Genomic DNA, 26631 nt, shown 5'->3' on the forward strand with positions numbered 1-26631 from the left:
TTAAAGCATTTCCTCTCTATGTCTGTTATTTCTTCAAATGTAGATATTAGGTGCTCACTGCCCTTTTACTACTCTACCTGAGCACTTGCATACCTCATTCACCCATTGACTTTTTTTCTGTGTTTAACCCTTTCACACACAGTGGTCACTACAGTGGACAGCTATTCAAAGACTGTTTTCTTGTATTTGTGTCAGTGTTGATGGTATACTTGCACATAAACCACAACATTGGACACTGATGTGTCACTCCCTACACTGCCACCCACTGGTTGTTTAATGTTACTATAGATGTATGAGACCATGGTCCTCCATAATAAACAAATATAATGACTGCTTTCTTCCATTTGCGCAACATCTCTAAAATTAGAAATATCCTGTCTCTTAGTTCATGCATTTATTACTTCCAGGCTGGACTACTGTAATTCATTATTATCGGGATGTCCTAAAAACTCACTGAAAAGTCTTCAGCTAATCCAAAATGCTGCAGCAAGAGTCCTGACAGGGACTAGAAAGAGAGAGCAGATTTCTCCTGTTTTGGCTTCCCTTCATTGGCTTCCTGTTACATCCAGAATTGAATTCAAAATCCTGCTCCTCACATACAAGGTCTTAAATAATCAGGCCCCATCTTATCTTAATGACCTGATAGTATCATATCACCCTATTAGAGCACTTTGCTCTCGCCCTGCAGGCCTACTTGTTGTTCCTAGAGTATTTAAAAGTAGAATGGGAGGGAGAGCCTTCAGTTTTCAGGCCCCTCTTCTGTGGAACCAGCTTCCAGTTTGGATTCGGGAGACAGACACTATCTCTACTTTTAAGATTAGGCTTAAAACTTTCCTTTTTGCTAAAGCATATAGTTAGGGCTGGACCAGGTGACCCTGAATCCTCCCTTAGTTATGCTGCAATAGACGTAGGCTGCCGGGGATTCCCATGATGCATTGAGTTTTTCCTTTCCAGTCACCTTTCTCACTCACTATGTGTTAATAGACCTCTCTGCATTGAATCATATCTGTTATTAATCTCTGCCTCTCTTCCACAGCATGTCTTTATCCTGTTTTCCTTCTCTCACCCCAATCGGTCGCAGCAGATGGCTGCCCCTTCCTGAGCCTGGTTCTGCTGGAGGTTTCTTCCTGTTAAAAAGGAGTTTTTCCTTCCCACTCTCGCCAAAGTGCCTGCTCATAGGGGGTCATATGATTGTTGGGTTTTTCTCTGTATCTATTATTGTGCGATCTACTGTACAATATAAAGCGCCTTGAGGCGACTTTTGTTGTGATTTGGCGCTATACAAATAAAATTGAATTGAATTGAATTGTCCTCCTGCTCACTAGCGATGGGATTTCCGGCTCTTTTTAGAGAACCGGCTCTTTCGACTCGACTCACTAAAAAGAGCCGGCTCTTTTGGCTCCCAACCGGCTCTTCAGGTTGTTTTGTTGCTTTAATTAATTTATTATGAACAACAATTTGAAATTATGCACAAAAGGAATTACTAATGTAAAAAAAACAAACCTGTGGTTTTATTTAAATATGTTTATATATAAATATCTCCAAAGCACGTACAAACTCCAAAACACATTCCTAGAGTTAACTGAACTTCCAAAACAGAGCTACCTAGATCACTTAAATTACACAATTGAAAGTATATGTGTATTGTTTGTGTATTTATACACAGTCACTCATATATATTCAAATAAAAAAAATTAAAAAAAGTACATTTACCTGTTATTACCACACACCAAATCCAGTCGTTGGTACTTCCTGGCTTGTGTAGCCACTAGGTAACAAAAGCTCAACACTGCCCCTATAGCATCCTGGAGCACTGCTGTTGTGTTTTTTTACATGTTTTGGAGTTTGGACGTGTTTCGGGGTTTGTATGTGTACGTGCTTTGTCTCTAGGGCCCACCGTAAATATACTTTTATTTATTCACTCCACATAAAATAAAATAAATAAATCATATAATACAAAAAAAAAACTATTTACATTTTAAACTTTTAACTATTTAAATTTTCAGCGTTTTCCTTTTAAACAAATTTAAAGTGAAACAACACAAAACACTGCAAACCACAACACAATTAAATCTAAATTAAAATATGAAAACAAAAAGAAGATGCACATTCTTTGTCATATAGGTCTACGTGAATAAACTTTCTGAATCCTTTATCATCTGCAACTGAAAATAGTTGTGGATGATCACTATACCTTTCTAATGTGACGTTGTTGTCCCTGGCTCTCTTTCTCCCTCTCTTCCTCCCGCTCTGTTCCTGAGCTACTGGAACAGAGCACAGGCTGCTTTGGATGCTGCCCCCTGGCCCCGCGACCCGGCCCCGGATAAGCGGAAGAAAATGGATGGGTGGATGTATGGATAGATGTATGACGTGTTTCATTGTAATTATTGTTTTTTTTAACCCTGTCATGCATGAATTATGACAACCGCAATCAGGATTCTTTTCTTAAGTATTTTTATTAATATTTTCATGCCTGAAGGTGAATAAAAATACTTAAGAAAAGTATCCTGGTTGTTGTCATAATTCATGTATGAAAGGGTTAACAGCTTCCTATCTAACATTCACACACAAGTATGGATGAGCAACTTGGGGATTGTGTGTTCTCCAAGGATATTTGGCATGCAGACTGGAGCGGTCAGGAATCAGACCAAAACCTTCCAATTAGTAGATGTCCTGCTCTATCTCCTGAGCTGCAGCCACCGCTTTAATGCTCTCTAGTTTGATACTTGTTAATTTCAGAATATCTAAGACAATTATTAACCACTACATAATACGTGTCCATGAAGCATACAATCACTACATAGAATTAAATATGTCACCCACAATTAAACTGAATATAATGGACTGGTATTTATATAGCACTTATTCTATTCTTGCAGACCACTCAAAGCACTTTGGACTAACATACATATTTAACGATTCATTCATTTATTGCATTGTTCTGTTCACTATTCTTCTTCACCTCCACAGCCAGTGTAGAATTGCAGATCACCATAAGATCCGTATTTTAGGCTAAATCGACAAAAATAGATATTAAAAAGAGTTAGTCATTTACCAGTTTATAAGATTTATAAGTGTACTAAAAGGGGCAGATAATACATCTTTTACCTTTGATGGTCTTGTTGAGCCCATGCTTGAGTGTCCAGAGCAGGGGTGCCCAATCCCGGTCCTCGAGAGCTACCGTCCTGCAGCTTTTAGATGCATCCTTGTTCCCACACACCCGAATCAAATGAATGGCTTGTTATCAGGCCTTTGCCAAACATGATGGCATGCTGAAGAGGTAATCAAACCATTTGATTCAGCTGTGTTGGATTAGGGATGCATCTAAAAGCTGCAGGATAGTAGCTCTCGAGGACTGGGATTGGGCAGCCCTGGTCCAGAGCTTTGGCTGATGGATGTGTGTACTGGTGGATGAAGACGCAAAATCAGTTGTGACCACATGGTGGCAGGACAACCACAGTCATGGGTCATCATTCAGAGTCAGAACCTGTCATTTATGAGGCAGATATAGTGATTACAGTTGTTTCACTGACATATAGAACTTGTAGCGCTTTGTTTTTAGGTGGCACTAAGAAGTATACTTTTTTCCTAAAATATAATGTTGTGTTACAGTGGATGAGAGTGTTTCATTTGTGCACCACTCTGAACATCAGTGCAAAGCAGTCAGTAGTACTTTGTAATTTTGTGAAAAAGTGAAAGAAAAAAAGCAGTTGGGAAAAAAACCGTTATGCTCTTAAAATACCATCCTCCATGCAGTGCACTGAGTATGTTTGCCTCGGAGCTGCCTGGTTACTCTTTCACAAAGGACTACGCACATGTAAGCAGGTTTTATAGGCCAACGTAGAATACTGTATGCATGAACTGTACTTGTTGTTTTCAGCACTAGTCCCAAGATAGAGCACTCTTCATCAGAAGCAGCAATGCAGCCTGAAGCATATCCGAATAGAAATTCATAGCATGCTTTGCACATTCTTGTATCCCTAACAATCAAAATAAAAAGTGGCTTGGAGCAAATTAATTATACAGAGGGGCATCTTCATAAAATTCAAGGTCATACTCTCTGCAAATATCCCAAGATCTGCATGAAATATCTCCAGACAACAAGGATAGAGATTTAGACTTTCAAATATCGTGTTGATTGTTATTGCAATGCTTCAAATGTGAATCTGCAACATTTTAAATTACTTAATTATTCATTATTTGAAGAGCACTATCACATTGTGTGTGAATGTGTGCTTGAATGGGTGGATGACTGGATATGTAAAGCGCTTTGGGGTCCTTAGGGACTAGTAAAGCGCTATATAAATACAGGCCATTTACCATTTACATTCGATATGCACAACCCCAATTTCAAAAGAGTTGGGATGCTGTGTAAAATGTAAATAAAAACATAATGCAATGATTTGCAAATCTCATAAACTCATATTTGATTCATAATGGAAAAAAACATGTCAGATATTTAAATTGAGAAAATATATAATTTTAAGAAGAAAATTAGATCATTTTGAATTTGATGGCCACAACACAGCTGGGGAAAAAAAGTCAGTCATGTTTACTTTTATGTAGCATCCCCTATTCTCATAAACATCTGGGAACTGAGTTGCTGGGGGTGAGGAATGTTGTTCCCTTCTTGTTGGATTCCAGCTGCTCAACAGTCCTGGGTATGCTTTGCCATATTTTTGATTCATTATGTACCAAGTGTTTTTATTTGGTGAAGGGTCTGACTGCAGTTGGGCCAGTTTAGCACTTAGACTCTTCCACTACGAAGCCATGCTGTTATGATAGGTGCAGTATGTGGTTTAGCATTGTTTTTGCTGAAATATGAGTCTGAAGGACACAGTAAATTCTTTTCAAAACATAATTTAAAATTTCAATCCATCTGACTACAAACCAGTTTTCCATATTGCCTCAGTTAATTTCCAATGACCTTTGGCCCAGAAATGATGGTACCATTTCTGGATCTTGTTCACACACAGCCTCCTCTTTGCATGATGAAGCTTTAACCTTTATTTGTGGATGGCACAAGGGAACTGTGTTCACAGACATTAACTTCTGGAAGTGCAGTGCAGTGATTGCCATGACAGACTCATGCCTGTTTGTAATGCTGTGTATCACAGGGATCCAATATTGATTTTAGCCTTGTTTCTTGTGCACAGAGATTTTTGAAGATTCCCAGAATAGTTCTTTCATTGAAGAACATTATTCTATAGCCAGACTCAACATTATAGAATAATATTCAAAGGGCGACTGGACTCTGGTGTAGGTATAGAATGAGGACCTCTGTCAGTCAGGAGGTGCTCATAGTAAAGCCACTACAAGTTGCTCCTTTCACTACTCACTGCACAGTGAAAGGAGCAACTTGAGGTGGTTCAGCTACCAGGAAGAGGCCCCAGGACAGAAGAAAGGGAGCTGGAGAGATTATGTCTGTCAGCTAAATTGGGAACGCTTCAGTGTCCACTTGGATCAGCTGGAGGAGGTGGCTAGTGTAAGGGAGGACTGGTGATCTGAACCTGGATCAACAGCAGAAAAATTCTGTACATAATATATTACATGTACAGTTTTTTAGATGCAGTATTTTGTAGGTTGGAGAACTTCTGCCCATCTTGACTTCTGAGAAGCTCTGCCTAAGATGCTCTTTCGATGTTAATGACCTGTTGCCAGTTAACCTAGTTAGCAGCAATGTCCTTTCAGCTGTTTCTTTTTAGAATCACTTACTTTTCCAGACTTTTGCTGCCCCATCCAAACTTTTTTGAGACATGATGCTACCATCAAATTCAAAATGAGCGAATATTTTTCATGAAATTTTTGTTTACATTTTTTTCTGTGCATAACAATGAGTTTGAAATTTGCAAGCTACTGCATTCTACGTTTACTTACATTTTACTCAGTGTCTCCAACTTTTTTTTGGAATTAAAATCTATTTCTGGTGTCTGGTTTTACAAAGTTTGGCCACATTATTTTAGTGTTATTTTTTGATGCATTATTGAAAGGAGCTGAAGTGGATTCAGCATTAGTGGTAATATTACTGAAATTCTTACTAAGGACTCCAAAGAAATATGCAAACGTATAAGGCATGTTGAATTTATTTCCCCTGCACCCACACATGAAAATGCAAACAAATAAACACAAAGATAATATTACAATACAAACATAGCATACTGTATTTCCACACTTTTAATGTGAAACAGACACTCAGAATTACAGATGCAGTGAAAAAGGGCAAGTTTTCCCAAGAGCAAAGTCTGAAACATTTCCTCTAATTGATTTTGAATAAGGTTATTGTTCTGTGAGAAAAGTTGCAACACTGCTACTGCATAACAACAGCTAGTTTTGCAGAAGACACAGCCAAGAGGCTTAACTTTGTGAGGTACACTAAGAGACAAACGTGCCTGATTCGATGGACAAAGTATTGTTTTTATACCTTTCTTTTTTTTCCTGACAGCTACAGAGACGATATTATTATAGAGAAGCAGAGGAAGAAGGTAAAGGAAGCGTCCAGTCAGACATGCACAACATGCAGCTGTTGTGTGCATGCAGGACAATTATACTTATCATATCATTAATACAGAAAACAATGTCTGATTATTGAAGTGCTACATTTTTTAACCTTCAAAAGGCATTTTTTTAGAATAAAGTTGAACAGATTTTTTTTTCCTATACAAGAGCCTCCGATGCAAAATTAAAATTCAACATGAAAACCAGAGACAAAGAAAAAAACCCAACAACAACAATAAAATCAGTATTCACAGCATAACAATTCCAATTATTTCTTCTTCAATCGTACAATATGTGTAAAGTCACTATATACAAAAAATAATATAAATACAGCATCTGAAATAAATAGCATGGTAAATAACGATCACCCTTTCAATCAAGCAAAGCTACATCTCAGGGAGTGCACTGTGTACTGTCCCAGTTTAGACTGTAGTTGCCCCAGTTACACATAGAGGAGTGATGACACCCACTAGCCCAGCTGACAGTCAATAAATGCCAAAAAAACAAACAAATTGCACACACATGCTGCAAAGCTTTGTGTTAGCAGAGGTTATAACAATATTTAAACAGTAGAGGGAGATATATGCTCATTGGATGCTGCAATGGCTTTACTACATTACACTGACATGCTACTGTTTAGTCTAAATGACACGTCTGATCTTAAAAAAAAAGGAAATGAATGAGTAAAATTACAGTCTTAATTTTAAATAAAATTTTAATATTTTAAATTTGAATTTATATAAAACTTTGTGCTTGCAAATTTTCAATTTGGGAATGTGGGGGATTGACCTGCACTAGTGGAAGGCACTGAATAAATGTTTTAATTTTAATCATTCATATGTTCTTTAAAAAAAAGTCAACCAAATTAAGCAATCACAAATAAATATAGAATTAATTGCTTAACAAGGGAAAAATCTAAATTCATTAAAATATATCACATTTTGTGTTTCGTTTTCGTCTTTCTGCATTATATGTGAAGGTTTAAAGGCTTTTGACGCATTCAGCCCACTGAGGATGCATAATGGCTTAAGAAGTCACCCTGGCAAAAGCGGTGCATGCTAAGCAGAGGATCAGGGGTCAGAATGAAGGCAATTTAGACAGTTACATCCCAAGCTGAATTCATGCAAGTTTTATGCAGTGACCTTCATGACAGAAAGCATTTTAGGGGTCTTGCTCCACAGGACATGGCACGGAAAATGCACAGGCAAAAGAACACAGACAATAGTACAGAGACGTAAGCTCAAACACCTCTCTGTCACACTATCTGTATATGCTACATCTCTGTTACATCCATTAACTTCTCTCTCTCACCCTGTCCTGCACTCTCAGGCTGCCTCAGGAAGTGTGATGCCATGTGCACCAGACTATGACATGCAATTTCCTCAAAACCTTCATACAATGCAACCTCTCTTTCCCCTCGAAGACGAGCTGTCTTACAACCTTACAGGTGCATTTCTCATTCTTATATTCCCCTTTCTCTTGTAAAGCTCTCAAACATGTTCAACTGACCGCATGCATCGATATCTGTCTCCTTAGACCAAATCTCATTCTATTTCCAAGTTGCTCTGAAAATTCTTCTTCCAACTTTCTCTTGATTGATGAGATCACGTGGGCGTTTTGCCCTTTTGGGGGTCCAGGTTCAGCAGGCTCCCACAGGCCACAAACAGCTCTAACTCAGGCGGGAAGCCTGGGCTCTATCTTCAGGGAGAGATCGTAAAGTGTATCCTCATCCATGATCAGAGTCTTATCCAGAAGGTATTGGGTCACCTGGTTATAATCGAATATGGATGACAGGCATGATGATTAAAATATCTTTACGGCTACAGCTTCAATTATTTATTTTCAATTAAAGATTGATGTGATTTTGACTATAAGATGATCTCACAGGAAATACACCAATAGGATTTTGCAAATAAGCTATTCATTAAAGTAATCTGTTTTCTGGTTGGTCCAACTAATACCTGTTTGAAAGATGAGTACATTAGAGCAAAAACAGGAGACTGGGCAATTTGGGATGGTTTCTATTGTTCCATGCATTCTTTAAAAAAAAAGACTACCCATATATCAAAGGGATTTTCAGTAATCCTCTCAGAACAAGAGCCACGACAAGCACATCCAAGAATAATCTGTGCAGTCAAACCAAGCAAAACGAATTCCTTAAAACCACTCTCAAACCTCACTTCTTCAGACTAGTTTTCTTTTATTATTTTAGAAGATTTTTGACAGTTTAAATGTTATCCTGCCCTTTGATTATATTGTTTAAGTAATAATAATTGCATGTCGTCTAAATGAAATAATGCCTTGTGATGTTTTTGATCTTTAGATAAAGAAAGGTAGTACAGATAAAAATTAAAAATAAAAGTACCTTGGGCTGATGCTCTATTCTGTACGGCGTCTGCTGGAACTGTCGGATCTCTCTGATGATGTGAGATATCTGAATAAAATATGGAATTTATCTTAATACTGACTTAACAGCGTGCACCTCAAGATGATCTGCTTCCAGTGCATTTATTTACACACGCTTACCATCCTCATTTTGGAGAAGTTAACAAGACCCTCCTCTGTAAAATTTGGTGTTCCCTCTTCTATAAAGGCCAAGTCTGTTAGATACATTCCCAAATATGGCACACAAGGAGGGTTGCAACTGGAATGAGAGAGTTAAAGAATAGCATACAAATCAACTTGCTTCCAAGTCCATAAAAACTCATTTTTTGATACGTCCGTCCGTCTATTCTCTCCTGCTTATCCCTGTCAGGGTTGTCGGAGTGTATCCCAGCTATCATACAGCAAGAGGCAGGGTACATTCCCTCCCACATTCACACCTATGGGAAATTTGAAATCACCATATAATCTAACCCACTAAAGAATAAAGCCGAAGCCACTGAAAGGCCTCGGCCAGATGACGGATTCAAACCCAGGGCCTTCTTGCTGTGAGCCAACAGTGCTAACCACTGCACCATTGTGCTGCGCTTTTTCTTACATATGATGGTATTTTAAAAACAAATGCAAAGTCTCACTTTTTCAGCGTCTCCCTCAGATTTTTAAATCGTCCTTCTGAGGACACAATCTTCTGCAGTTTGTCCATCAGGGCTTTAGTCTGGAAAAGATCACAAACAGGCATTTATAATGATCTAAAATGGCAAGATTTGAAACTTTCTCCAGCCATGAATAGCATTGCAGGCAGCCTGTCTGCTGAATGTTATCAGGATTAAGTAAAGAGCAGACAATAAACCTTACCGCTATTAACATTAAGTGCGATTAAGCACTCGTCTCTTCTCTGAAACCCTCTAATGGTACAGTATCAGTGCCAATGAAAGAATTCCCATTTGTAAACATTTTGGACAAAAGATGTTTTTTTTCTAGTGCTTCACGATGAGATTAAGTGTTTATACACTTTAGATCTTTAAACAAGTATTTCAGGTTTTGCATACAGAGAGGGTTGTTCAGGATTTACCCCACCTGTTTGCTGACTTTAGCCCAGGTCTTCTTCAAACGGTAGATAGCACTTCGATTGAGTGCGGATGTGATTTCCAATACTCCGTTGTAGTTGTTCAAACAGCGACATATGTCTGCCACAGCAACCCACTTCTCAATGGAGTTGGCCCTTGAGCCCACATCAGTATGGGTCATAATCTGCGATGCCACCAGGTTACTCATCTTCAAAAGAAAAAGAATTGAGTAGTATGGTATTAATGAAGAGCTATAGGTACTGAATCTTTACAGAAGAGTCTGGAAAAAAATGGTGCTTAAACACATTGGAAGAAGTTACATCATTGAAGTGCTGACTCGTTTTCATGATGTAAGGTGTCCTTTCTGTCTTATCGACCTTCATCCATCCCTGGCCCAGGAACTCTCTTCGAGAGGGAAGACAGAGATATACCCAAATGAGATCACACACACTCAAGTATAGCAGAGTATAAGTTTCATTTTCTAATGCCTCTGAAATCAGATGGTAAGCAAGTGCAAATCTATTCTCTGATGTTTGGAGTTCTAAAGTTGAAATAAAATACCATTAGTTTTCATTTATGTCCTTCTAAAAGCATGCCCAGTGCCCATAAAGGGGATTTATGTCTCTTTGACCTGATGCAGATCACATATGAGAGGACTGACTGGGTTTCATGAGAGGACTGACTCATAAGGGATGCTCCTGAAGACGATGTGATCCAGCAGAGTGATCTGTTCAGCCAGCTCCATCGCTGAGAGAGATTCAAAACACTCTGCCTTCGGGCAGTCCGCCTACACACACACACACACATTCAGAGACAAAGACATAAAAACAAATGACCCCAAACAGAAGTGAGATAGTGAGATATAAATATCTAATAAAGAGACAGGCTGTGATAAATATGGTTTATGACATTTGACAGTCCCTGGGTAGCATCACTGTCAGCACAGAGTCTATTTACCCCTTCTGCCCAGAGCTTAGAACACTGTGAATGACAGACGCTTTTCACAATTTACAAACCCAATACGTCTATTTGTTTGTGATTTCCAGAGATAACCGATCCAATCTAGGAAATTGTCAGTGCTTGTGATTTTTTTTGTCATCATGTGCAACAGGTGGTGATAACTGTGAAAGTATTTCGCAGAAATTTGTAATACTTTGTAACTACATGAACAAAGCCATAAAATTAGGTATTGCAAAACAAGACATTTAAGCTATGTAGAAAATTACTTTTTCTCTTTTTATACTGGAGATAGAGTAGATAGATTAAAGCTTGCTAAATAAGCTCCTCCCTTATTGGGTTGCCAGAGCAGGTAGCTCCACATCCAGCATCCACATCAAATATGTGGATGCTGGATGTCCTTTCTGACACAACCCCAAAATGACTGGTGTCTCCTCCTGGTCTTGAATAAGGACCTTTTGCATCTTAGGCAAATTTATAACTCGCTATATTATAGAGTCACTACTAAAGCTAACTGAATAAAATACCTTGAGATTTCAAAATAAATCTTTTTTTTATCTTATAGTGGGCATTCGTCAAGATGCCCACTGTAGATCCACTGCCTAAAACAATCTGATTTAGCTTTCTTCACCCTCCCCTTAAATCACCTTTCTTCTGAATGCAATGAGAAAGTTTGAACAGCATGTGGGTAGTGATGTGCCTACAGCCAGAGCTGTTTGCCTGGGATAAACATATCGATGAGATCTCCGCTCCTCACTTTGATATAGATCCAAGAACAGATACTGAGGGTTTAGGGCAGCTGAATTTTGAACTTTGGCTCAAAGGAATTGTTAATATCAGTACCCAGGATGAAAAAGTTTGTATATATGACAGAAAATAGGGAAAAGCTTCATTTTCTCACCATCTGTAAGATGTCTTCTATTCTCAGTTGGGCATCTTCCTGATCATCTTGAGAAAGCGCACTATCAGACAGAATAGAGGAGAACAGTAAAAGTATTAGAACAAGAGAGTATTAAAAATTAAAAACAACACTATTTGATGACATATTTTTGTCATTCAAAGGTGCCAAAGTGCTTCGTGTACATGCTGCTTGTTTGTACGAGAGCATGTTTTTGTATGTATTTGAGTTTCAGCTGTACTTTAGTATGTTCGCAGTAGCTTTCCTCTCCTGAGGCAGAAGGTCTGGATCTCTAAGCACCTCCTCCAGGAGACAGATCACTGACATCTTAAGGTCCCCATTCATCTCAAAGTCCTAAGCACAAACAAATACATGTTTACATTATACAGACTTTGGTAGTAATGGTAACAGTAACACAAGCCTGATTTTGATTCAAACTAAAATCTTAACCAGAGAAGTGAAGATAAAGTGAAGTGAAGTAAACAAACAAACAACACAACTGGATTAAATGGAAAAATGTCCTCTATCATGGTATATTTCATTTTAGTTGGTGATATAATACAGAGTACTTTTCTGTTATTAGTAATATACAAAGCAGTTTGTCACATCCTCCGTCAGAATAGCTCTGATCATTGGGACCTCTGTCCTGTGGCACCAAGATGCTTTTGTTCTCGTTCTTGTGGTTTTAGGCTCTTTGTATTGGTCTCGTTTCAGTGAATCCTTCAGATGCTTGACCAGACTGGGATGAGAAGAATTTATAGGCTGGGTCTTTAGGCTCTTTACTGTGTTTCTTGTGGAGGATTTAGGTCAGTTTGCCAGTTAACCATTTATAGCCAATTATATTTCATTCTTCTAAATACTGCTGCTTTTTTGATACCTGGTTTTTAGCACTAGATACATTTGCTTTTTTACTCAGATTTTTAATTTAGATTTTTTTAACCAACCTATTTTGCAGAAGTATTCCCAGAGGCACAAGTACCCATAGTTAAGAACTTGCATAATAAGACAATTACATTTCATGAAGTCTGTTGTTCAGCTGATGTGTAAGGTACTTTAAAATACCAAAGAAACAGCTACCACTGCACAGCTGATTAAATAGATGATTATTAATCTCAGTAGATATATTGTTAACAAACTGAGGAATATTATTCACATATTATAATTTCACATACTACCTGAACTACAGGTGATTCTACTCTTGTAATTAATATTGCCTCAAGTCTCCACACAATAAAAGCATCACCTGATCAATCATCAGTCACGGCGGCATGATACTTCTTCCAAATCCCCGTTCCTCTTTCATTTCTTACAGTCTTTTCACTTTCCTCTCCTCCAATTTTCTGCTTTACTCCTACCTCAATTTAACTCCTGTTTAAAGGTCAGTTTTAACAAGCTCTTTCTGTTCTCTGGCCTCTAAAAAATAAGTGGGTGTCTGTATGTGTGTATGTCATTGTGCGGGCCTGTGTGTTAATAAGTTGACTAAAGCTGGACTGTCATCACAGCATTTTGTTTTATCGAAGAAAAATACATAAAACATATTGATGCAGTTAGAGTGTAAAGATCTCTGCAGGGAGGCAGGCAATTACCTTGATGTTCAATTCATTAGAGGCTGGCTGTTTAGCACAAGAGTAGGCAGGCTGAGCCAGCTGACCAGTTAAAACAATATTTGGTGTGTGTTTGTGCACAGTTTGCTGTTTACGCGATCAACTGGGAGCAGTGGAGCAGAGCGAGAACGCATCAATCACCTGTTTTAATGAGACCGCAGACTTGATCACCCCAGCAAAACACTGGACCCACACACACACACACCCACACACACAACATGCACAGAGAGTGGTGGGTACAGACAGACCTGTGAATGTTTGGAGACCCAGTGGCGCAGAACATTGAGAACTCTATTAGTTGCAGCTCGGCGAATGATGAACTCTTTATCACAGGTTCTTTCAGAGTTAGTAAACACTGGATGGAAAATCAAAAACAAACAAAAAGCAGGCATTTCAAAGTTTTGAATATTAAAGCATCACATGAGCTATTTTTTAAAGGTTCATGATTATGGAAACTGAGTTATGGATTATCCACTGACCCTGTCCCCCAAGAGATGTTACTGCTTTAACAATATTAAACCTATATATAACTAAAAAAAAGAAACAAAATTAACCGTATAACGTTTTTATTTTATGCCCACCACGGGGTTATTATACTTCTGGTTTTTATTTTTGAGTTATTATTCACTTTTACATTGTTTTTTCTTTATATTTCCTTTTTGATTTTTCTGGTAGCTTTTGCAATCAGAATTATGATCTGGATGAATTGTTTAATCATTTTTACTCTGTGTGTGTGTGTGTGTGTGTGTGTGTGTGTGTGTGTGTGTACCTGGCGGTGCACCGTGTCCTGCTGCTGCTGTGGCAATAGCGAAGGCTGAAGCTGGAGAGACTGAGCAGCGTGAGTTCTCCCCTGGCTGGACTGCAGGTGCACAAGCACATAATTATCATCAAAGGCAACAACAGCGTGAACATAAACGCTAACTTTCCTTTCAATCTAACATAATGAAATATGATTCCAATGTCTATTGACTGAAATGATTTTTCTTTTATGTCTTATTGCTTTACCTGAATATAATCACTGTTTCCTTTATAAAGTAAAATTATTCTTTTCATAATTTTTTTTTTAAATTTTCCTGGAAAAACCTTGTTTGTATAGGGCAAAAAAAGTATTCATGTAAAACATTCAAAAAATACTCTGTAAATAGAAGATTATTTGTTATTAGGGAGTATACCAAATTTGATGGCTCTGAAATGGCCATGGACATTTGTGAGGCCTACATACTGTCACATGTTCTTAACATCAGCTATCAACACTTGAATTTATTATATGGTTTGTGACTTTTGAATGGATAAAATAAACAAAAATAAAGACGAAATAAAGATGCAATAAAAATATCAAATGTTCTGCTTGCAGCATAGACTTTCTTCAGTGTTATTCTGCCTGTCAATGAACTTGATCCACTGCAAGAAAAACCATGCTGACAAAGCTAAACACAAATACTTTAACAAACACATGTATATTGCTGTGTGATGTATGGGTTTTGTATTTTAGTATGATGTTAGTCTATAGGGTCAAGGATATCTGCCTAACTCTGTGGCTCTGTAAAGTAGCCTGCACACATAGGCGGCCTCTTACCAGGCTGTCTGTAGCGAAGGTGTCGAGGTGTGGAAGGAGAGCGGCACGGCGACATATCTCCTGCTTCACTGGTCTGTGGAGACTCTGGGATGATTTTCTCTAGTGACGCTGACTCCAGTACAGCTAGAAAGAAGGAAAAGCAAAGTTGAAGATTGCTGGTGGTGACCATGATGCTAATGGTTTTTTTACTGGACAAGAGGCCCATTATAACTAAATTAACAGAAATTACTCAGTATAGAGGTCATGCCTGGCATTACTGTTAGTTTGGTGAAACTGTTATAGTACTATGTGTTATGTGTGTGCATATATATATATATATATATATATATATATATATATACATATATACACACACACACACACACACACACATAGATAGATAGATAGATAGATAGATAGATAGATAGATAGATAGATAGATAGATAGATAGATAGATAGATAGATAGATAGATAGATAGATAGATAGATAGATAGATAGATAGATAGATAGATAGATAGATAGATAGATAGATAGATAGATAGATAGATAGATTTAAAACAGTAAGATTTTTCACATAATCACTTTTAACTTGTGCTCAGAATGTCACACTGGTAATTTACCAGCATGCATATGCACACACATTAAGGAGACAAGCCAAGAGAAAGATCAACAGACATATACGTGGATGCACATTAGCTGCAGGTACACACAAGCACAGAATGTACTGACTGATTAAGAGCCCAAGAAGCTGAGACAGTATAGAGAAGAGGTGAAGTGGCTCTGTGGTACCAATGCTAATGGGTCTTTGTCTCCTTGTAAGCGGTTAGAAGCACATGAACCTCTCATGCACACACACACACACACACACACACACACACACACACACACACACACACACACACACACACACACACACACACACTCCATACACATGTGCAAATATTGATGAGTGTCAAATTGAAACCGTGTTGCCTGAGATGCCCTGACGCTATACCTCTCCAGCCTGAGAGAGCTGTTTAACACTACCATTAGAAGATCTGACCGTGTGTGGTGGGAAGGCGGCTTAGCTGACTTTGGCACACAAATGCCAGGAGATAATGATGTCCCACCAGGCACTTGTTCTGCTCTTACAGGGAAACACTTCACTCTGTCATTTGATTAGTAACCTTCAGTGCTTCATAAACCCTTTAGTACACCAACAACTCTTTAAATGTATAAGTTTAGTGGCAATACATACACCGATAATATACCTAAACAACAAACATAGTCCAGCACATAGTCTCTAACAGCATGTGGCCTGATGCTATTTGATATAAAGAAGCAGAAAAGGTTACCGGACATGCTTTTTGACCTGCAGGCAAAATTTAAAAAATCTACTGTTAATTTTAACCTGTGAAAGGTTTTTCTGACCCCCGGTGGTTTAATATCTTTCCTTGCTGAACTTCAGGTAATGCGAGTGCACTGCAACATCACTTATCACTCATTACTACTGTTACAAATGCAGCAAAGCACACTTCAGACCCCATATGCTTAACCTCATGTCAATATTAGTAGCAGCAGAAAGCTTTCAGCCTAATTTAAGTATTTTTGCGGTCTGACCTAATAACCTAAAGCTAACAAACAGAAGAAACATTCATATATTTATGTGCCTATTTGATTATTTACATAATCTGTATTATTTTTCAAGTACTAAAAGTTGACAATGATTATTTCCCTGTTTTTCTTATAATACAGTAATGAAAACCATAGAATAACAGATACATTTCAACAATATTCAGTCCTAATGTTCTGAAAAGTGTAATAGGGGAAACTATGAAATACCTCTGCGTATACTCCGTCGCAGTTTTCCACAGAAGGGGTCAATTCTGGGGACATCCTCTCCCTCTGCAGTTGAGCAGGGACTCTGGTCAGGCGAGGAGGGAATAGGAGGAACTTGGTCTTGTGTTGGCTTAGAATTGTTCGGTGGAGGAGAGGTGGAAGAGGGAGGGGGGGGAGGAGAGGAAGTAGTTGGGGTTGGGGTCTGAGGTGTTGGTGTCTGGGCAGATGTGGGGCTACTGCCAGCAGACTGGGAAGTGTTGTTGTTGACACTGTAATTGGACAGAGGACTGGTCAGATCAAGGCCCCCCACTCTGGCCGTGATAGGGGAGTGGAGGGACAGCTTTCGAGTTCGGACGGGGGAGGTGGTCCGGGATGGGATGGACAGAGGAGGTGGAGAGGAGAACTTGCGGCAGAGACGAGGAGATTTGTCATTCACGTGGTCCACGCCTCTGTTATTTTGATTGGTGGCAAAAAACAGCTCCAAAGACCTAAAAAGGAACATAAGTATTAGCAAAATAATGGAATTGTTAAAAACAAGCAAAAAGAAAATCAATGAAGAAGTATTTAAAAAAAAAAGACAAAAGAAAAAGGAATCTGGAGATGCATCAGCTCAAAACAAAATTGCTGGTCTTTGTAAAACTTTCATTACCAAAGGGTTTTGTTAGTTTTGTTGTTTTGTTTTCCTGTATTGGAGATAAGTGTTGATTTAGAGGCAGAATCCAATATCCCTGTGTGTTTTCATAAGTCAAAAAGGAGAAAAGTGTGGCTCGGGAAAGAATCTGAAATTTTACAGTGCACTGGGTAAGCCTGAGGTACAGAGTACTAAATGTAGGACATTCAGCTACTGCGGTTATCCAGAGTGAATTAGAACGAGTGGGCACATACAGTACAGTAAGAAATTATTAAAACAGTGACACAATTTTCACTGTGATACAGTCATCTCTTCTACGCTGAGAAATAACTAGAAATAAAACAACATCTTTGAGGTTACCCTGGTGACCGTCAGCTTTAATAGTCAGATATTTATACACATATTAAATTAACAGTGTGGGAATCGCATACCTTTGCATGCATGACTTCCTACTTTCAAATAACGGCGGAGGCTAGACGAGTTAAGCTAACTCAGTGCTGCTCTAATTAAGCTGAACCCAGAGAGACTCGTCATCAAACTGTGGAGTCCTCCTTAGCACTATGAAACTTTATGGTATTTATCTAGTAGCTGCTTTCTTTTTATGAGCTGGAACTGCTTGGGTTTAGTCTCATTTGTGCCATCATTGATGGTTTAAATGAAGAAGGTATATTAAAATCAGTGACCACAGTTGGAGATTAGCTGTTGAACAAAATTTAAAAGCTTTCATTTATAGAGCCAGCTTAAAGTGTCGTGGCAGTGGTTTAGGGAACTACTTGCCGTACTTGATTAGTACACCAAAGGTAAGGTGACTGACTTGTGCATTTGAAACATTTAGTATCTGCATTATCTATAGTTGTTGTGATGATTGTTCATGTCCCCTGTCCTAAAACTGCTAGATCATACTGGGCTACAACTATAATGTGAATATATAACATGTCAACAAACTGGAAAGACTAGGATTTTAGTACTTGTGTGCTTTACATGGCAAAATCACAATCAACAAAAATGTGTTCAGCAGAAAAAAAACCAAAAATCATCTTTTATTGCAGATTTGCAACATTTGAAATGCTTTGTTTAGCAGGCAATGAAAGCGTATAAAAGCTTTAATCAACAAGCATTTGGATTATCAATCTTATGATGACATTTACCCTTCAAACAGACTTGTGTGTACAGAGCTACATCGAGAAAGAAGTAATCATGCGTAGATAAACACGCTCACAGTCATCATTTATTCACACAAATCTGTTATTCAGCAGGAAACAAGGGAAGAAATTGCAATCCAGATAGAAAGAGGAGGGAGAGAAATGATAGCAGCATAAGGGAAGAAAAGATACAGGAAACGCAGAGACGACCAATACCAAAGGACTTTGAAGCAGGGAATAGAAAAAGAGGACGCAAGCGGCAGAAGATGAGGGACTGGAGGAGAATAGTAAAAGGGATAAATGTGGTTAAGATAGATAGAAAAGCCTGAAGGACGCGATACTTCTGTGATAAAACATGCCACAGATCAGCTAAAGATTTAAGAAAATTATTTCATAATTTCTCCCATTCCCATCTTTATATTGTTGATTTAAAACTGGTGGAATCACAATACCTGTGAGTTTTCATATAAAGAGCTGTTCTGGCAAAGTAGAGAGGAAAGTCATGCATCAGTTAAGTATCATAGCAGAAGAAAAGAAGAACAAGCAGGAAAGTAGGACAGAGATAGCAAGAAGGGAGGCAGAAAGAAGAGCGTTGGTTACTTGGACTGATCCATGGCAATCTTCTTGATCTTCAGACTGTAGTCAGAACAAATGGGTGAGATGGACAGACGGTCAAATGAGTGGTACTGCATCCTGTAGCTGGAGGGGATATGGAGAGACAAGGGACATGGATGACACAAAATGTAACGAGATAGAGGATGGTTTAAGATAAGAATATGGAGTGATGATAAACAAATGTCTCAGAAGAGTAAAGGTGTGTTTGAGAAAGGGGACAGAAAGTGTGTGAGTCAGACAACAGCAGCACATGTTCAGTGTCCGAGATGTCAGCACATGACCACATGGGAGAAAACTCCAGCACAAAAACACAGAGCTGGGTTTTTGTACATGTATGTAGGTTTTATGCAGTGCATTTGCTCAGAGAGTTGGCATCATCTTCTTTAATCTAGAAAAACTAATAAAAAAGAGGTCAGCACTTCATCTGTCAGCCATTTGAGTCTTGTTCCAACACTAAACCAGCACAGAGTGTAAATTCACCTTTACCATCATTAATAGAGTTAGCTGATGACTTAGCACTCCACACTCATCAAAATATGCAAAGCTAAAACTGAGGCTTAAATACAGGTCAACAAACAATTGGATGTTTTCATGGTGGGCTGGACTTAAATTAAAACAATGTTTAGAATTTGACCCAATGATAGAATCAGACAAGAAGTTAAAGGAAAAGTTGTATTGCAATAGATTCTCTGCCCATGAATCACTGCAGAATTTCACAGTTTCAGAGTAAATCCATCCACTCATTAACGTGATATTTCTGTCTAGAACATAGAGGTAGACCCTTTTACTAGCATGGCTAAAAAGCACCAGTATAATAAAAAAAATCCCCTTATAAACCTCCTATTGTAAAGTTTTTTTTCTGGAGAACAAAGGAGAGGGGAAAAAAAGCTTTAGTAAAGAAGTGGCATCGCTTCACACAGGGTGGTTCATCTTCCCGCACCGCTCTGGTGCCTGGATGCCCCTCTCCTTTTCTCTTCCCAGGAAGGAAGGCCACAGGCCACAGTGAGTGAGGTAAGACATTTTAAAACCAACCCTCGGGTGGAGGAAAAGGCAAAGCTTTTCCAGTTGAAAAGCTAAGTTAAGTAAAGCTGTGAAAGGAATATAAACAGACAATTTTGATGTAGCCACGAGTGAGAGAGAAAGACAGAGAGCTTCAGAAAAGTAGAGAGACAGAGAAACGTCTCATCTGACACACTGATTATTCCTACGACTTTGCCAAAAACAGTTTGAAGCATCTGTTCAGTTGGTCTCCAAAAACAGGCCAGTTTATAGTTCAGTTAGTATGTGTTTAACCTTGTGGACAGAGGTGAAAGCTGCTTGCTTCTTCCAAAACACTGACCCACATCTGACTACATCATTCACATATTTACAAAAAAACAAGTAAAAGGACGCTCATAAAACCCTCTCAGAACACCCAGGTAATGGCAATATACAAGATTGTGTGTGTTTGTGTTTGCAAAGGGCACAAATACTGGCCGGAATAAATGTGCCCATGTTCGTAAAAATTTGATGGAGCTCAAACCAGTAAACAGTATTTCCCTGAGGATTTATGAGGCGCTTCAATCTGCACGGTAGCAATGAGCATGTACAGAATCTGCTTTCAATCTGTGTTTGTGAATGGATATTTGCATGTGTGAATGGTAAGACCTGATAGGTATGGAGGAGAAGGGCTTCTTGTAGATGTCAGCCAGCTTGTCCATGACCACGGTTGCTGTGGTGAAGATCCTGTATGTGTGCAGGAAGGTGTTGAGGAAGTCTATGGAGAGGAAGCGAAGGTCGGTCAGCCTCTCCAGCAGCCGCTCCACGCTGGCATAACGGATCTGGGGGACCTTGCAGGAGTTGAGCGTCTTGCTGAAGCAAATGTCAACATCATCTTTATGGAGACGCACATCGGATCTGATGGATACACACGTACACACACACACAAACTCATAACCAAGCATGGGTGACTGCTGGGTTGCTAAGCTAGGCAAAGGTTGTGAAAGTAACTGAGCAAAAACAGCCAAGGAAGATAAAAAATTAATATAAAACCCACATATTTCAAAGAAAGGACGCAAATAAGGGAATACCGTCAAGCAGATTTCAGCAACAGCATAAATTAAAAGGAAACAAGCATAAAAAAACATATTTTTAACCAGATGTGCCATCACAGCTTATGTTCTGCGACACGTGCGTGGCATGAAGAGATAGCCTTCTCTTCACACACACAAAAATACTTACTTGATCATATAAGGCACTGTGACTTTTGAGTTTTCCTCAAACACACTGGTCATCAAGCCATTACAGCGAATATTATCTATGCACTGCAGAGACGGAGAGACGAGAGTAGCGAGATGAGCAAATGAAAAAAGAAAGAGAATTACATATATAATTATTATCATGTATTTTTTAAGCTACAGCATTTAAAGCAGATAAGTGTTCCAGATCTATTCTAAAATAATCTCGTACTGAACATCTGTTTTCTTCCTTTTTATTAACAGTAAATACAGCACACTCTTTGACACTGTTTCACAAGTCTCGTTGAAGGCACTAAAAAAAGAAAGTTATTTAAAACTGTAAGTGTATTTTTTTTTTGTGCCTGACTAGAATTAATGCAGAGTGACATGCTTGTTTGGTGTTACCCTGTTTATGAAGTACTGAGGCACTGAGCTGAACTCGGCCCTGGGGAACTGCACCACAGTCTGTGTTTACTAAGCCATCTCAATGCCCAACGGAGACATGCCCTCGTTATTTGAAGGTCCTTGTTTTTTGTCTTTGTCTGGGTGTATATTTGCATGATTTATGTAGTACCTGGCTAATATCACTAGTCCAGGCAGCTTTCTCCTGTCGTGACGGCGCCAGCAACACCACAGTAAAAGAAGACGAGTCTGACGGCTCTACGACAAGCTTAAAGTCCAGCTGACCAAACACCTGACCACCAGCTTTTGCTGTGATAGATGAAAAACAATGAGCTTTTTAAACTACAACGATCAATAATTCATAATTACTGTAAAAATAAAATGCTTGCACATACACAGTCATATTTTACACACACATACACACAGCGGGTTAATTAGGGTTAACCTGCTATATTCCCTCTACACCCCTCTGAGGCTTAGGTGTAAAAATGAAGTGTACACATGTATGTGTTTGTCTCAACACTTTTTGTGTGTAGATGTTTCATCAGACTCCCTAATTGCAAAATGGAAAAAGCAAAACAAAAAAACTAATGGATCTGTAATGTTAAAAGAGCTAAACCTGACATTTAAAGGGGTGAGCGTTTGATAATTAAAGGGAAGTCACAGGCACTTATCACCTGACACCTAATTAACCTCAGTGAGTGGTAAGGGAACTAAATGAGCCATGAGCTGTGCATGTATTGATAGGATGGACATAGTACTTGATTGATGCGATATACTTACACTCTTCATCATTAGCGTCTGGTTCCTCAATAAGTGTGCAGTCAATAAGGGACAAAACTCCACCTTGCTGCAATAGTTTAAGAGAAAATATGCACAACTATTTATTGGTAATTTGGATGAAAATGAATGTTGATTTACAAAAGAAATGTCTTTGCTGAGGTATAGATACACTGTAAGGTTAACCCTGTTCTCACCTTGAGAAGGTGAAGTTTTCCCCCAGAGCTGCGTGTGCAAACAAGGAAGTGTTTGGTAAAGAGAAAACACTGCCTTTCCCCTTCCTTCTTCAGAGAGAGGGACCCCAGGCGGACTTTGCTTAGTTTCCCTCGCTCTACCGATGGCAGCTGGATCAGAGACCCTGTGGAGCGGGAGACACGCAGGATGTTACATTTGATGAAACCGGCAGTAAGCTGAGGGATGTGTAGCATTTACAATGCCACAAACACAGACATGAAAAAGTGATGTTAAGTGTCTCAACATGACAGTGAATGAGATTAAAAAAAGGAGTTGATCTTTGAAACAGGCAGGTTTAGAGGCAAAAGTTAGTCCCTGTGGATTAAAAGCAGACAGGAACCATGGATCAGTAAAGTGCACTGTCAAAACTGGCATCAGGACTTCGTTTTGTGATGTGTGATTCAGCTGCGGGAGAAAAATCTCTGTCTTCTCTACAGCTCATTTGTAAGGAAACTTGACATTTGTCTTCCACCTCCTGTACTAGCAGGTATTATGACCCAAAAATGCACACTTTAAGTGGAAAATTGCATCCGCACAAAACTGCATAATTTTGATTAAAAGGATTTAACTGTAACAGAAGCAAGATTACATATTAAGTCACAGTAATAGTTCTTATATCCATAGATGAATGCAGATATGTCACTTCAACAGTATTAAGGTTTCTATTAAACTCTTATTTCTTGCTCTAGAATACTTTGGTATACAGAAGAGTTAATGGACCCCTTAATGACTGTAAAACACCCAGGTCCCGTGGCTGCAAAACAAACCCAAATCATCACCCCCTCACCACAATGGTGATGGTTGGTATGAGGTCTTGGTGCTGATATGCTGTGTTTGGTTTTCTGCAACTACTCTGAGAATTGCACAGTCTGACCTTGGGACGAATTTGCAGGGAGGTCCACTCCTGGGAAGACTGTGGAAATATAAACCTGAATGCTCCAGACCAGCAAATTTGCAAGTTTGGCTGTTATTTACCCTCTTAATTCCCACTGAAGCAGAAAAGGTGTACTACATTTTTCACAGGACTGTACATAGAGTCCTGTGAAACCTTTCTTTTTCTCATGACTGTAGCCTACACAGGTGATATTGACCAATCTATTTGTCTGCGCAGTGGGGAAAACCGTGGTCATGGTCTAAGTGCATCATGTAGGTGAGATGTGACTTAAAGGAATCATACACAGTATAATACTTAGTTAATAATCCATTAAGGCTTCTTTAGCAGTCAAACAGTCTAGACCAGGGGTGGCCAATTATTATCCCAAGGAGCCTTCTTGGCGCAGCCGTCCAACCAGTCACAGTCTGTTCTTGCTTAGCCCCTTGGGAAAATTAATTTCCCACCCTTGGTCCAGACAGTCTCGTTACTTTCTAATGCTCAGAAAAATATGTACCATTCAGTACCACATCTACATTTTAACTGGAAAAGCTGACAGAGAGACAAACCTTGCCACATAGCCAAGGCCATGAGACAATGAAAGATTTCCAACTTCACCGAGTTACTGATAACAAGTTGACAGAAAAGGAATTTCTTACTATCCAGGAAACCTTCAAAGATTTGCTGTCGTTGAGGTTTGCTCTGCACTGATGAAGACTCACCCTGTCTGACGAACGTCTGGCTGGTGTCCAGCAGGATGTCACAACCTTCCACTATCATCCGTTCTATAGCCAGGTTCTTACGGATGTTTTCTGTGTCGCTCACCTCATCGTGCATTACTCTGGCCACACACACAAACACACAAGTTTGTTCAGGATTCAACAACAAGAATTTTAATAGAAGTAGACGACTCTGACACATACCTGGACAATTCCTCTAATTTGGACTTGGCAAATTCAAGACTCTTGCGCTCCACATGCTCGTGAGGGGTGTGAGCCAGTAATTCATGCAAGGTGATGATGTAACGAGGAATCTTGTTGAAGGAAAGAGCACAATAGCACATGGAGACAAGAATTGAGAAAAACACACATGTTGGAGTCATGTTACGGTTTGTTTGTGAATACAAGAGGATGCTGATGGTCGTTATCTACCTGGAACATGGGGTATGTGAGAAAGGTCTCGAGCATCCTCCCCTCACAGGCAGCATTGGACTCGTACTGCTTTAGAAGCTTGTCAAAGTCTCTGTTCTGCTTACAGTTGGCCAAAACCTGCAGGCTGTACTGATGGTTACGCACAAACTCCTGGTAGATGTTTAGCATCGGCAGCAGGATGTCAAATAGGTCAGCTAGAACAAGAACACACACAGTACGTAAGCCACATGAAGGCAAAGTAGTTATTAAATTATCATTTGTAGTGCTAACAGCAGTACAGTAACAGTAGCTGATGTTCACAAGTATCTCCCATCTCCACTGCAGTTGGAGTATTAGCTTGAGGTTTTTCATGATTATTTGTGATTTTAAGGATTGTTATTCCTTTATCTGTACTTTGTGTGTACAGGTTTTTAATATATTCTTGTTTTGGTCTCTTAGATTTTTATGGATAGTACTTCATATGCTTGTATTTTTCTCCACTGTTTATGTCTCCTTCTCTTTTGTCTTTGTATTAGTTCTCTCTCTGCTTTTCCCTTACAATTTAATTTTGACACTTGCTTTTCCTTGTGTATATCTTGTTCTTTTATTTCCTGCCTTTGTCTTCCCTCTTTGTAATTTACTGCTCCCATCTGTGCTTCACTGTTCAATCAACCCTATGTGTATATACAGTCCTGTCTTGCCTTTTGTCAGCTCATCTGTCCTCTGTTTTTATTTACCAACCTAATTTATTTCCAGTCCACATTCAGTGAGTCTCTTGAGTTTTTTTTTTTCCTCCGGTTGAATGATCTTGCCAATGTTACTCTTTTTGTCTGGAATTAAAGTTATTTTATTTTTCCTAATTTAAATCTTTTAGGCACAGATTAGGCACCTGTCCACATGTTTACAGGTAAACATAGTTTGTGTGTGTGTGTGTGTGTGTGTGTGTGTGTGTGTGTGTGTGTGTGTGTGTGTGTGTGTGTGTGTGTGTGTGTGTGTGTGTGTGTGTGTGTGTGTTGTGGCCTTTTATCCACACGTAAATGTCATTTTAGGTCACTGACAATTGAACTTTTCAAAACATACTTCCACAGTGAAGAGTTTCAGAAGTACTGTTTCTGGGTTTTCATGCAGACAAGAGGAAAATAAAGTCTTGGAAAGGTCCTTTTTTTTCAGACCGCGTATTGAGTTATCCTTTGAAAGCTTCAAATTGGCCAATATTTCTGCTGAGTTATGTTTATATCACCACCTGTTGCTTCAGCACACTCCTGGCGTCAGTTTTCACAATGTCATGCTGAGGCATATGTTTTTCAAAATTAAATTTGCTCTAATTGTTGATGACTGTACAGAGGATAGAGACATGAATCTTTACAAAGAAATTTATGGGAGAATCTCAAAACGGCAAAGATGTTGGCCGCCCTCAAAATGCCCACCAAATAGTGAAAGAAAAAGAAAGAATAAAGAAAAAGCAAAATCCTGACTTCGGATGAAAATAAACTGCCAAATCAAACGGAAAGAAATGTATTTCTATAGCTGTCTCTGCAGAACCTATGTAGGTTAAACACACATTTTTCAGTTGGAATCGTAAGCATTTGAATAGTATTCATAGAAAACTGAAGAATCATAAATACTGATCGAAAATACTGCAGAATTTGTTGATATAAAACATATTATAGCTCAAAGGACTGCACTGAATCAGTCAGCAGGAAAGGGCGAGATAAGGCCTGTATGTTTAATCAGCAGACCCTGTTCTTTTTGAATTTGTCACAAGTAATTTGCTGCCACATCTTTCAGCAGTCCGTCTCCTAGGTGATGCTTATCTGATGGGGAGGGGTTGT

General features: G+C 38.9%; 1 protein-coding gene across 2 annotated transcripts in view; it reads right to left on the reverse strand.

Moving 5' to 3' along the window:
- Positions 1-6065: 6065 nt before the first annotated feature.
- Positions 6066-26631, reverse strand: part of rasgrf2b (Ras protein-specific guanine nucleotide-releasing factor 2b) — a 46916-nt gene continuing 26350 nt past the window's right edge. Inside the window, exons 8-29 of one of the 2 annotated variants that reach the window (XM_004547070.3) lie at positions 24821-25014; positions 24593-24702; positions 24392-24510; positions 22762-22922; positions 22568-22634; positions 21957-22093; positions 21387-21469; positions 20814-21062; positions 19152-19250; positions 16782-17266; positions 14980-15102; positions 14173-14262; positions 13652-13758; positions 12041-12153; positions 11803-11863; positions 10628-10731; positions 10265-10349; positions 9955-10152; positions 9513-9592; positions 9022-9139; positions 8861-8929; positions 6066-8262 (exon numbers count right to left, since the gene is read on the reverse strand). In XM_004547070.3, the coding sequence (XP_004547127.1) occupies positions 8170-8262; positions 8861-8929; positions 9022-9139; positions 9513-9592; positions 9955-10152; positions 10265-10349; positions 10628-10731; positions 11803-11863; positions 12041-12153; positions 13652-13758; positions 14173-14262; positions 14980-15102; positions 16782-17266; positions 19152-19250; positions 20814-21062; positions 21387-21469; positions 21957-22093; positions 22568-22634; positions 22762-22922; positions 24392-24510; positions 24593-24702; positions 24821-25014 (2945 nt within the window). In that variant the 3' untranslated portion in view covers positions 6066-8169. The remainder of the gene's footprint in view (positions 8263-8860; positions 8930-9021; positions 9140-9512; positions 9593-9954; positions 10153-10264; positions 10350-10627; positions 10732-11802; positions 11864-12040; positions 12154-13651; positions 13759-14172; positions 14263-14979; positions 15103-16781; positions 17267-19151; positions 19251-20813; positions 21063-21386; positions 21470-21956; positions 22094-22567; positions 22635-22761; positions 22923-24391; positions 24511-24592; positions 24703-24820; positions 25015-26631) is intronic. The other variant, XM_004547071.3, reaches the window with a different exon arrangement.

This window comes from Maylandia zebra, linkage group LG12, assembly GCF_041146795.1.
Source record: "Maylandia zebra isolate NMK-2024a linkage group LG12, Mzebra_GT3a, whole genome shotgun sequence".
Classification (NCBI taxonomy): domain Eukaryota; kingdom Metazoa; phylum Chordata; class Actinopteri; order Cichliformes; family Cichlidae; genus Maylandia; species Maylandia zebra.